Raw genomic sequence first — 13,575 nt, 5'->3', positions numbered from 1 at the left:
TTTTAAACATTTTTGTTGGTTTTCATAATTTTTTCCTTTCAGCATTTCAGTGTATTTTTCTCACACCAAGTTTCCTCTTTACTGTTTTTTTTCATCTATTTCCCAACTTTGAGTTCTTAATATAACTGTGTTTTATAGTTCTAAATCTTAAATTTCTTTTTTTTTTTTTTTATATTTCCCAGTAATCTTCCAAAATTCTTAAAGCCCACAGGCAACAACTTCTTTACCTGGATTCTCTTTGCACCTGTTTCTGTTGCCTGCCCTTTCATAATTCCAGCTATACGTGGTACTTATGTTGAGATATGTGGTTACATGAGCCTCTCTCTTCCCAGCTGTGAGTGCTGCAAGATAGCCACCATTGCTTGGAGTCTCAATGGCAGGCTATGCATGTGTTACTGCTATATTTAGTGGCCAGTATTAATGATAAAATAGATGTGTACTATAATATTTCTCATTGTATAATTTTTCCCTTAGAGTTCTCACTAGGCACTGTTTAAAATATTAATATACTGAGGAAGGGGTCACTGTAGCATCTTCACTGAAATGTTATAGAGCAGGGTAGTTTACTGAGGACATTTTCACACTTTCATAAACTTTTCTCTTGACAGCAACATTGGTACGAATTGTTCTCCATTGGATGGGCTTACCATGCAATATTCTGAACAGAATGGAATCGTGGACTGGAGGAAGCAAAGCTGCACCACCATTCAGCACCCAGAGCACTGTGGGACCTTAGCTGACCAAGTATGTGAGGCTCTGGTGTTGGTGCCATGTAGTTAAAGCATTGCTACCCTGTAGGGTTCTGTAAACATGGAGTCAGATAGTCAGTCTGGCAAAAAGAGAGAGAATGTTGACGTGTTACACTTCATGCTTAACTGTACTTCATGTAATCTAAGCTCTTGTGAGACCCGAAAAAACACTTGAATAATTTCTGTTGCTCATGTAAAATTGCTACACTTTAAATATGATGCCTAAAATGCTTATTCCAACTAGGAGTATATTGTTCTGCTAAGACTTTCTGGCCTTAAAAGAAGTCTTCACATCTCAATCACTGTCTTGCTATTGGTAATACACAGTTTCAGACTGACTGTTGTGCGTAGTGGGGCCAGTTTCTGATGGCCCCGAGGAATGTGGTTAAGGAGCACATGCTTTCTTAGGGACTGGGAGTGATGAGAGCGTGGAGCACTCTCAGCATGTGATACAGGCCTGCAGGGCGGGGAAGGACTCGTGGCACAAGTGTGGCATAACCTTCTCTCCAGAAATGTGATTCCTTCACCTGGTTTTAGTCCCAGCCAACACTTAGATCCAAATATTAACTCTTTTGGATAGTGTTTTCATCAGCTGAAGCACTAACACCTGTTTTGAGAAACTGTCAGTTGATTATAATCCCTCCACTGCAATACCTACACCTTCTCAGAGTTGACAAAATTGTGTTGTTCAATTTTATCAAACTGAACTTAAGAGAATACTAAAATAATTATAATAAAAATTCTAATAAGAATATTAATAAACACCAGTTACAGTGTTTTATCTTACAGTTTGATAAGAGGTACTATTTTTAACTTAATCTTTCTCATGATTAAATTTGTCACAGAATATATAAATCTTAGTGGTTCAGGTAAGTGACTTTAAAAATAGGAATGAAAATGTGTTAGAATATGCAGTTGGGCAGGAGTAATTTGATCTAGCAGTGAAGACGCTGGTTGGGACACGCGCATTCCATATCACGGTGTCTGAGTCCTTCCACTTGCAGACCCGGGGAGGCAGCGGTGACAGCTCAAACAGCTGGGTCTCACCCACTCATGTGAGGGACCCGGATGGAGTTTCTGGCCCCCCCCCAGCTTTGGCTTAGCCCAGTCCCAACCATTGCAGACGTCTGGGGAGTGGACCAGCAGATGGGAGCTCTGTCCTGCGTGTCTCTGTCTTGCTCCCAAATAATTGTTTTTTAAAAAGGACGTACAACTGGAAATAGTCATTTTAACGTTTGATAGCAGAATAAACGGTACCTGCATCAGTATGATTTACCTTTTATCTTTTGTGTTTTTAATTCTTTCTACTAGCATTCTGCTGAAAAACGGAGCTTATCTTCAATAAATAAGAAGAAAGGAAAGCCACAAGCAGACAAGTAGGTTCCAGTTAATGCTTCCAGTCATAGAGTTGGTTAGGAAGGACAGCATGCAGCATGTGATTGTGAGCATGTTGATAGAACACAGAGGGTTTTCCTTTTCTTAAAAATTTTAGTTTTGGGCTTAATTTTTTTAGTTCAAAATATCAACATAGGTAGGTGATAAAAATAAAGCTGTAGCCAAATACTTTATTTGGTGTGGAGAGGCAAAACTCTCAAAGCTGTGCACCAAAGGGGAAATCTTAGTTGTATTTAGTTTTTTCCTTTCTACAAGTTATAGTTTAAAAAAAGCTTGAGGGAGATTTTCAGTAATACTGTACTGAAGATGTTTGGTAGAAAGCTTTATAGAGAATGGTAATGCCTGTGTTTGGTTTAGGGAGAAAATGAAGAAAAGTGACAGCAGATTGAATAGCAGGATAAATGGGATTAGACTCTCCACTCCTCAGAATGCCCATGGTGGGACTGTGAAAGGTAAGTTTCTCTTTGGAATACTCATCACCTGCATATACTCAGCATGATGCTTACTATCTAAGTGTTACGTTATCACGTCAGATCCGGATATTGACGCATATGGCAGTTTGCAAAGTAAGCAATTGTTAAGTCAGCTGAGGGAGTGTGCGTCTGCCACAGGGGGTCAGCGTTGCATTGCCTCAGCTCTACCCACCCTCCCTCCTGCAGCTCCCAGCTTTCCTTCTCAAGTGAGTCCCTGCTCCAGGGCAGAGGGATGGCTCACGTCAGGTCATGGCTTCGCAGTCACTGTCATCGAAGTCTGGACATGTTCTTATGTAAAGTTAGTTTCTAGAATGTTGTTGACCTTTTCATGATTTAATAAATGCCTTTATGGGGCTTTAGGAGGATTCCAAGCCTGAAATTTTTGTTATACTAGATTAGTGTGGCTTTCATCTAACCACCATTATTTTAAAGTCCTTTTACTTTAAAAAAAAAAAAAAAAAGATTTATTTGAAATACAGAATTAGAGAGATAGAGGTCTTCCATCTGCTGGTTCACTCCCCAGATGGCCACAATGGCTGGAGCTGAGCTGATCTGAAGTCAAGAGCCAGGAGCTTCTTCTGGGTCTCCCATGTGGGTGTAGGGGCCCAAGGATTTGGGCCATTTTCTACTGCTTTCCCAGGCCATAGCAGAGAGCTGGATCGGAAGAAGAGCAATTGGGACTAGAACCGGCGCCCATATGGAATACTGGCACTCAGACTGGGGCTTTAACCTGCTGTGCCACAGTGCCGGCCCCAGTCCTTTTACTTTTAACTGCCAGGTTCCTTTCATTGAGAAGGGCCTCTTAAGCTCCGACTTTTTGGTTTTTACATTTAGCATCAGTAGTAAAGGTTGTTTTAATAAATACAGAATTGCTCACAGGTCTCTAGGAGAGTGTTTTGTCCTCATGTGAACCTGTCATTACTGACATCCCACAAATAAGGTTTTTTATTTAAATTGTATTACCATTAGTGCATTGTAATGTAATGTAAATAACCATGTATCCTTCTTAAATGGAGTATATTTTTAACTAGTGTGTGTGGAGAAGCAGAATAGCAATGGGAGAGAAATTGTGTTTTGTTTTTTTTTTTTTTAAGATTTGAGAGACAGAGACAAAGGTCCCGCATCTGCTGGTTCACTCCCCAAAAGGCCACAATGGCCAGAGCTGAGCAGATCCAAAGCCAGGAGTTTCCTCTGGGTCTCCTACGGCATCCTCCACTGCCTACTCAGGCCATCCGCAGAGAGCTGGATTGGAAGAGCAGCAGCCAGGACACAAACCAGCATCCACATGGGATGCGGGCGCCCCAGGCAGAGGCTTAGACCACTGTGCCTCAGCGCTAGTCCAGTAGTCTCCTTAAATTTAAGGTGGTCTGGCCAGCTGATTGAGTCACCTGAAGAGGGGTTTGAGGAGCAGGAGGATGACCTGGGAAAACCCCGTCTTGTTTGTATGGAGACTTCGTTCTAGGTGAGCACTGTGACACCACTGAGATTTCCCATGGTGATGGCAGCTGAAAAGATAAGGGAAAGGCCAGCGAGGAAAACCAAAGGTCTATGTTGGTGGAAGGTCACAGGTGGCCTGTGCCGGGTCCTCCTGGTTCATTTTCCCCGAGGGCTGCCTACTGCTGCTCCTAAGGTACATTCTTAGTTGGGGTGTTCTCCTGATGAACCCCCCGCAGGTGTGTACCACCCTCCGCAAGGTCACTGTCTGGTTTCACAGCATTTGAGAACCACTGTGTGCCAGAGAAGGCGGAGTTCCCTTCCCTTCCGTTCCACGCTCCACAGCAGAAGCACAGGGACTGTGGTCAGACACACTGTGGGCCTGCATCTTTCTTCACGGTGTGTATCTACCCATCTGCCCCACCAGAGAATTAAATGTAATAACATGTGAAAAGCATTTAGCTAGTACCATGCACCTGCTGTTCAATTATTTAGTTCCTTTTCCCTGTTCTAAAAAGTTAGACAGAAAGCAAACTTCACAACAATATCCCAAGCTCTAATTCTTTTTTCCCCCTTGATGTCTTAAATTTTCAAGTATTATACAAAAAGGAATCTCAGGAATTTTTGATTAAAATAGAGTAAGATTTAGCTTATTCTTTGTTTACATTTACATTTATGGATTATAACAATGAATAAGGCATACTCTAGATAGCTTGTATCATTGATGCCAAGTGAGGGTCAGCTGTATGCTAACTCCAACTTTAAAAATGCCTCTGTTAGTTTCCCTTTGAAATATTAAGGCACTAAGGAGGCACTGCCTTTAAGCATTCAGTAAACTCAAGATACATTTTAAGGTAGAACAGTAGCGTGTAAAATGTAGATACTGTACTGAAGCTGAAAATATTAGGTCCCTCTGATTAGTAGCTTGTTAAGATATTCAAACACTGTAATCTAGCTTAAGATCTGAACATTTTAAAATTTCTGTTTCAAGAAATAGTACGTTCATTTGGCTCAGAAGTACAAAAGGGAGTAAAATAAAGACCCCTCACTTTCCTCGTCCAAGAATGCAGTCCACACTCTTGGCACTGTTCCGCGAAGTCCAGACCTCGTGTCTCTCCCCAGCCTCATGGAGACCACCAGAAACCCCCCTGCTCTGGCCCTCTCCACGGTCTTTCTCCCACCCCTCTCTTCTGTTGCTGGTTGAGACCTCAGAAAGACTGGGGAAGGTGAGGTGGTTGACTTCTCCATTATGTTTAAAGAGTGGCAAATCATCCAGAAGTCTAACCCAGATATGAAGTGTAGTTCTGTCACTTGTGATTTGTCTGCTAGTTCTTCACTCTAACCAACTTCTGCTGTTCATAATTACCAGTAACCAAAATGCTTACTGTTAGAATAGTGACTTATGCTGTAAGGTTTTCACTTTTTGTCAGCTTAATCATGTGTAAGATGTTATTTGGGACATGACAAAAATTTATAGAAAGCTGGGGCCGGTGCTGTGGCGTAGTAGGCTAAGCTTCCACCTATGTTGCTGGCATCCCATATGGTTGCCAGTTCCAGTGCCGGCTGCCCCACTTCCGATCCAGCTCTCTGCTATGGCCTGGGAAAGCAGTACAAGATGGCGCAAGTCCTTGGGCCCCTGTACCCAGGTGGGAGACCTGGAGGAAGCTCCTGGCTTCGGATCAGCCCAGGTCCAGCTGTGGTGGACTTTTGGGGAGTGAACCAGCAGATGGAAGACTCCCCTCCTCAACCCCCCGCCATAGCTCTACCTCTCAAATAAATAAAATCTTAAAAAAAATTTAAAAAGCTTATATCTGTTTAAAATAAGGGGAATTTATGGTGTCTTTTTTGCCATAATTGTTTCTTTCACACCTTTTAAAATGTCTAGATGATCACATAATTTGTTACAAGGCTCTACATAATTCTGAAACACTTTTGAATTATTAAAGAGAAAATTACATTTAGTGTAGACTTATATATAGTTCTTTAAAATGCAATTTAGTATGTTAATTTGATTAGAATACCCAATAGCACAATGTAAAAATTGTCCTGTAGTTCATAACATTTGGAAAAAGAGCTTTTGTTTTTTGTTTTTAAGATTTATTTATTTGAAAGGCAGAGTGACAGAGAGGGAGAGCCGGAGACCAAAAGAGGTCTTCCATCCACTGGTTCATTCCCCAGTGGCAACAATGGCAAAGGGCTAGGCCAGCCCAGGCCAAAGCCAGGATCCCAGAACTCCATCCAGTTCTCCCATGTGAGTAGCAGGGGCCCAGGCACTGGGACCCTCTTCTGATTTTCCAGGCGCATTAGCAGGGAGCTGGATCAGAAATGAAACATCCAGGACTCAGACCAGCATTCTAACATGGATGTGGCCCAACCTGCTGTGCCCCAGAGCTGCTTTTAAGGGAAAAACAAACAAACAAACAAACCTGACACTTGTTCTTTAATGTTTCAAAGACTCCGCTATAGTTTTACTATCTTGATTTTATGTAAATGCTACTCTGATACAGTCCCCTTTTAGTCCATCATTTCTAGTTTGGAAATATCTGATTATCTTAATCCCTGGCTTTTCATTTTGTCATATGTTGGTTGAAATATCAGTATTATTAGTGTGTATAATTTGTTTCATTTTTATTATTCCAATTCAGTGCCAGGTTATTTAGCTACCAGGGCACATTAGATTGTCTTCAAAAAGCCCTTGGTGTTGACTTGAATCCTTTTCCTTCGTCCCACGATGCTGGCAATCACAAGCCTATTACTGTGTATAAGTACACACCAGGTTACTTCTCTGTGAAAATACTTGCCCACATACTCTGCTACTGCTTTCCTTCTAACCACATTAGATTGTGTGTTTTCCCTGGGCAGCTGGGCATCTGATTGATTGCCAAAAGGAATCATTCTTAATGAACTTTTTCTTCAACTTGATCCAGTGTTTGGTTGGACTAGGGTAGGTTTTTAACAATCTTAATACCTACAAATTTATCCACTTCATAAAATAAAGTGTAGTCAACTAAATTGCTCATTATACAAATCATGTCTTTTCTCTGGCATAATATTTTACCCAGGTAAACCTTTTGTTGGTTCTGCCAGGTTGCCATGGAAACAATCCACTTAACTATCGTTCTTAAGAACCCTCTAGAATGCCTTAGATGGGGCTGTCTACACTAAACATGTGTTAGATGTTCGCTGCATGGTAGAAGTTAGGCTGGCTGCTGGGGCTTACAGAAAGGGCAGGACAGCTCCCCAAGTCTGGGCCGCTGTAGGGACGTCCAGTACTAGGTACGCCAGGAATTTCCTCCTGGCTGGTCACAGCAGGTATTGCACTCCACCCCCTTCCCACCTCAGTGTGGGCTTGGCTTTGGGCAGAACTCAGAGGGCTTCTTAGTCTACAAGACAGAAAGCTAGATTTCACTTTTAGTTTAAGTACTCTGACCTAGTAGTTTTAACTGAGTAGGCATTTGGACAGTTCTTCTGTTGAGTTTTTCTTGAAGAATGGATTTTCCAACAATCTCTGAAGTTAAAATATCTAAACTTAGAAAGCGGCTCAAGTGATATTATCAGACAGACCCTGCAAAGAGTCTTAACTCTAGTTGTATTTTTTGAAGTCAGAAAGACTGGCCTGTTCTGTGCCTTTAAGAATTATTTAGGAGCTAGTGCTGTGGTGTGTAGATGCCACCGCAGCCTGCGGTGCTGGCATCCCATGTGAGCGCTGGTTTGAGTCCTGGCTGCCCCACTTCCAATCCAGCTCTCTGCTATGGCCTGGGAAAGCAGTGGAAGGTGGCCCAAGTCCTTGGGTCCCTGCACCCAAGATCTAGAAGATGATCTAGAAGATCTGGGAGATCTAGAAGGAGCTCCTGGCTCTGGATGGGTGCAGCTCCGGCCATTTGGGGAGTGAACGAATGGATGGAAGGCTTCTCTCTGCCTCTGCCTCTCTGTAACTGCCTTTCAATAAATAATTTTTTTAAAAAGGAATATCAGTTATTTTCAATTAAAATTATTAACTTAATGAATTTTCACCTGTATGAAGACAAACTTTTTAGGTGGATTGTAGGAAAACAGAAAAAATTTCTACAGTTAATTTCCTAATGGTTAAATTTGCAAATTAATTCGACTACTTAGCATGGGTCTTTAAACTAGAGTTGTTATTTTTAGATGTGAATTTGGATATTGGATCTGGACACGACACATGTGGAGAGACATCTTCAGAGAGTTACAGTTCTCCGTCTAGTCCACGACGTGATGGAAGAGAAAGTTTTGAAAGTGAAGAAGAAAAAGACAGAGGTTTGCTTTGGCCAAGGAAGGGGGCAGGGTAGGGAGAGGTAGGGCTGGGGTGAAGGGAAAGATGGGTTCTCTCTCAAAGTCAAAGAATTTTCTGTTTCTTTAAGTGCTGTTGCTGGGTTTAAATCTAACTGTTACAGAGGGTATCTCAGAGACTGTTGGATTACCTAGGTTGGTCCTCTAAGCGCATTTCACTGTATGTGAAGTTAAATAGGAAAGAATCATAACAAAGCAAAAGATCAAAACCAGGTGTGCTGAAAGGTGCACATGTTTGTACTTTGTTTTCCTGGCTGGCTCTTTGTCATCGGAAGACGTCCTTCTTTGTCTCTGCTAACAGTTCTTGTCTTAAAGTCTACCTTACCCGATAGTAAAGCCACTCCAGCTCTCTTCTGGGTCCTTCCTGTGCGTACTTGCATTCTTTCCTTTTACTTTAAACCCTATTTGTGTCTTTAAAGTGTATGTCTTATAGACAGCATATTGCTAGATCATGCTTTTTTAAAAACCTATTTTGCCAGTCTGCCATTTTTTTCCTGAGTGTTTGGTTCATTTACACTTAAATGTAATTATTGGTAAGGTAGGATTTACATCTGCCCTCATGAATTTGTTTTTTGTATGTATTAATCCTTCAGTTCCTCCTTGGTGTCAGCCAGCAGTGCGAGGCTAGGTGTAGGCAGGAGCGTAGCCTTCTAGATTGCCAGAAATATTTCAAAACCTTCTGCGGGCTTCTTATCTCCCAGTTTTTTTTTTTTTTTTTTTTTTTTTTTTAGTTTTCTGATGAGCTCCTTGAGCCCCAGTGGCAGTGCTGCGTCAGGCGTCTGTGTTGTTTCGACAGATGTCCTGTGAGTAACAGCTGTGAAGGAAGAGTGAGCTCAGGCTTCCAGACAGGTCACACAGTGCCAGGCCACTGGTGATGGGCTTTGGGGGACCTTCTGGCTGTTTGTTGTCATAGCTGCTGCAGGTGAGAGACTGTTAGTTTACAGGCTGCTGCAGAGCTGGAGAAAGGGAGGATGGCATCAGGCAAATTCCTCGAGGCTCTGTTTGCCTGAACACACACTTTTCAGACTGCCGCAAGCCTTTAGCTAATTTCCCCAGTGTTCCCATTGTGCTTCTGGGAGAAGTCGCTCTTTGGCGGTCCTTACTGTGCCATTCTGGGCTGGAAGTGCAATCGCTCTGAAGATCCTCCTTTAGATGTCATGGCACCACCTGGTGGTCATAAGGTGTTCCCCACCGTAGCAGACAATACCAAGTGATCTGTCTCAGGTCACCCAGGGATCTGCCTGCCACACTGTTTGAGCCAAGCATGGGCAGCCTGCAGCTGTCCAGGAGCTCAGGGGCACCAGGTTGTGTTTCAGGGAGCTGTGTGTGTGTTGTTCCATCACCACGATTGAAGTCCACCTTTTCTTTGTGGTTATTTCTCGTCACATCAGACGTAGCCTGTAGCATGTGGTGGCTCTACCCCTAGTTCTACCGATCTGATGTTATACTACCCTTCTGGCCTGCAGCTGGCTCATGAAAGAAAGTGACAACCACCTCTCACAGAGCTAGTAAGAAGCTTAAATGAGAGAGTCGTTATGCCTTAGGCAGTCAGGCTAGCTTTCTGTAGGATATACAAGATTCTGTAAGAAACACAAATCATTCAGTGGCTCCTCATCTTACACTGTAGTTTGACATCCTTGTCAGTTGGGTAACTCTGCAGCACCCCATACCTGTCATCAGGTGGGCTTAGGCGGGGAATTTGCCCATTTTCAAGTTGGCTATGGTTAAATGTGAGAAAATGACTTCCCTACATGAAAGACTCACGTAGGGCTCCCGAAATCCGCAGAGGACATACATCATGGGAGAGAGCTTTGGTTGTTTAGAATTTAAAAAGGTCGCTTTGAGAGGCGCGCGGCTTGTTGTGAGTCATAGTGGTGTGTTGAGACTCTGCTTTCTGAAATCAGTATTAAAAAGGGACAGGACCTCCCTCGAAATACCCAGAGGCGGCATGGTGCTCAGAAAGCCTTGTGGGAGCATTCAAAATCATGGGGCCATTGCTACAACTTAAGGCTTTAGGTCTGGTTCCTGGAGGAATTTAACTGACCATAGGAAAATGTTCCAGCTTCTTTTGGCCGTACATCCTTTAACTCAGCATGGCGTGTTGGTGTGATGCGGTGCCTTAAATAAGCCGTTGATTTTGTTTTGCAAAGTTTTGTAAGAAACAGCCGAGTTATTATGCTGGAGCCACTCATAGAACCTCCGCTACACAGCCCTTCAGTTGATAACACCTGAAACGTTTGGTGACAGTAAATACTTTCCATTTATCCTTTCTCCAGGAAGCCTAGTCTTTGTTATTATTGTTTCAAAACTGGCCTAAACATCTTAAGTTGAGTATAGCCAGTTCTTACCTTACTAAATGTAAACCTTAAAATTTTTAATTACTTTTAATGGATTGAATATAGTTCATATATATAAAATACCTAGTGTGATCAACTTACATGTATGAGGAGAACGATTTTAGAAGAGTCACTACATTGTGTTTGTTTTTTTTGACTACATTGAATTATCGTCTGCGTCCACATACGTGCAGCATCAGTTTGTGGTTAAACACTGTGAATCCAGGTTTCTCCATCGCCCCCTTTACACCACGGCCTAAAAACCTAGGAAGTCTTGGCTGAGTCACTGCTGTAGAAGTGTTAAGTGAGAGACAGTAGTAAAAATAAATACAATGCGATTTTATATCTGCCATTGTACTGTTTGGATTTATACTCGATGGCTTTAAATTTTCTTTCCTCTATTGAAATACTAAAGTAGTAAGAATATTCGATTCTTAAGAAAGACACTTCTAGTCACTATCTTTATAGTTTGAGTTAAGTATTATCTTGATTGAGCTGCTTTTAAAAATAGAATACCTGGCTTTGGCAGTGCAGAATTTGAATCTAAGGTGGATTGGCTAAAATTGATTGTTAGAAGAATCTAACACTTTCCTCACTAATAAGGTTGTTAAACACATTTATCCTGCACTTTGTTCGATCTCCAGCTAACTCGGTTTGTTGTTGTTACTGTTTAAATGTGAAAGGATAGAATCCGAGAGGAAGAGAGGGAAAGCACCCACGCATTGCTTCACTGTCCATGTGCCTGCAAGCACCTCAGGCGAAGCCAGGCTAAAGCTGGGAGCCAGGAGCTCAGCCCAGGTCTCCTGCCTGGATGGCAGGGACCCAAGTCCTCGAGGCATCGCCTCTGCCTCCCAGGATCTGCGTTTGCAGGAAGCTGGGGCCAGTGTCTTAATTGCCAGGCTACACACTAAACACTGCACGCCCTCACCTATATTACCTAAATCGTGTATGTAATGGTGACCCGTAGGAAGCCACAAATTAAAAGAAATTCATTTGAACATCAGGAAATGCGATAGAGGAGCACACTGCAAGCACTAGTGAATTTTGGACTAACTTGAAATTCTTACCTGGCAGGGAAGATGGGAGTTATGCTGGTGCTAATAATACTTGTTTGTATTTGTTGCCTTCAGACACGGACAGCAATTCTGAGGATTCTGGGAATCCATCAACAACCAGGTTTACAGGTTACGGTTCTGTCAACCAGACTGTCACAGTCAAGCCACCTGTTACGATTGCTTCACTAGGAAACGAGAATGGAAGTCTTCTAGAGGATCCCTTAAACTCACCCAAGTATCCACCAATTCCTTTTATGCCAACTCTACACTGTGTCCTGCACAATGGTGCCCAGAAGGCCGATGTTGTCATTCCTCCCTCCAAATCTGCTGATGGCAAGACAATTGGGATGCTCGTTCCTAGTCCTGTTGCTATTTCTGCAATCAGGGAGCCCACAAGCTCAGCCCCTGTGGGAATCCTAGGGCCCACAGCCCCCACTGGAGAAGCAGAGAAGCACCGCGAATTACTGGCTCCCCCTCTACCCACCCCGTCCGCCTTCCTTCCACACGGGAGCACTCCCACGTTGCATGCAACATTTCAGGGGCTGAAATCGCCACCGCCACCGGGCTCTGCCGAGAGTTGCACAGTGAATCTCCCGCAGCAGCCCACTGCAAGCCTGAGCATCGGATCACCAAACACTGCCTTTATTCCTGTCCACAGCCCGGGTGGTTTCCCAGGATCTCCTGTTGCTACCGCAGACCCCATCACAAAGTCTGCATCCCAAGTGGGAGGACTAACTCAAATGGTGCCTCAAATTGAGGGAAACACAGGGACAGTCCCTCAGCCTACCAATGTGAAGGTAGTTCTTCCAGCAGCTGGCCTCTCAGCTGCTCAGCCACCAGCTCCCTACACCTTACCAGGCTCTCCCCTCGCTGCCAGCGTGTTACCCACCCCAAGTTCCAGTGTGCTCAACACGGCAGCCACCGCTGCCCAGCCAGTGAGTGCCGGCATCAGTCAGGCCCCGTCGACGGGGCCTCCCGCTGTTCCCACCCACACCCCGGGCCCTGCCCCGAGCCCCAGTCCAGCTCTGACACACAGCACCGCGCAGAGTGACAGCACATCTTACATCAGTGCCGTGGGCAGCACGAGCGCTAACGGGACAGTGGTGCCACCACAGCAGATGGGCTCGGGTCCTTGTGGTTCTTGCGGGCGAAGGTGCAGCTGTGGGACCAATGGAAACCTTCAGCTAAACAGTTACTACTACCCTAACCCAGTGCCCGGCCCCATGTACCGAGTCCCGTCGTTCTTCACCCTGCCATCCCTCTGCAATGGCAGCTACCTCAACCAAGCACATCAGAGCAATGGAAACCAACTTCCTTTTTTTCTGCCTCAGACTCCATATGCAAATGGACTGGTGCATGACCCAGTCATGGGGAGCCAAGCCAACTATGGCATGCAGCAGATGGCAGGATTCGGGAGGTTCTATCCCGTGTACGCAGCACCTAATGTCGTTGCCAACGCCAGTGGTTCGGGGCCCAAGAAGAACGGCAGCGTGTCATGTTACAATTGCGGCGTAAGTGGCCACTATGCGCAGGACTGTAAGCAGTCGTCCATGGAGGCCAGCCAGCAAGGTAATCCCAGTAACTCGCAGAGGACTTGTTTTTGAGTTCACCCGGTTCTTCTCCTTTCCTTATTGATCATGTGATTCCGTTGTCACTGAGAGATTGTGCGTGCGTGTGTGTGTGTGTGTGTGCACGCGCATGTGTGTGTTTATGGATGTTGTATCTTCAATGACAAATCATAAAATGCAATGAGAAAAACCTAACGTAGACCCAGGTCACACAGAGCACAAGGAAGTTTAGAGGAATTGTTTCTAGTTAAGGA

General features: G+C 44.0%; 1 protein-coding gene across 2 annotated transcripts in view; it reads left to right on the top strand.

Annotated features, from left to right (window-relative positions):
* ZCCHC2 (zinc finger CCHC-type containing 2) overlaps nt 1-13,575 on the top strand; it is a 61,509-nt gene that overhangs the window by 45,261 nt on the left and 2,673 nt on the right. For both annotated transcript variants that reach the window (XM_070050075.1, XM_070050074.1), the window contains 5 exons: nt 609-744; nt 2,061-2,125; nt 2,502-2,596; nt 8,201-8,329; nt 11,829-13,322. In XM_070050075.1, the coding sequence (XP_069906176.1) occupies nt 609-744; nt 2,061-2,125; nt 2,502-2,596; nt 8,201-8,329; nt 11,829-13,322 (1,919 nt within the window). The remainder of the gene's footprint in view (nt 1-608; nt 745-2,060; nt 2,126-2,501; nt 2,597-8,200; nt 8,330-11,828; nt 13,323-13,575) is intronic.

The sequence above is a fragment of the Oryctolagus cuniculus genome, chromosome 10 (genome assembly GCF_964237555.1).
Source record: "Oryctolagus cuniculus chromosome 10, mOryCun1.1, whole genome shotgun sequence".
NCBI classification, from domain to species: Eukaryota; Metazoa; Chordata; class Mammalia; order Lagomorpha; family Leporidae; genus Oryctolagus; species Oryctolagus cuniculus.
Note: the sequence above shows the minus strand (reverse complement) of the source record. Positions and strands in the feature narration are given on the sequence as shown.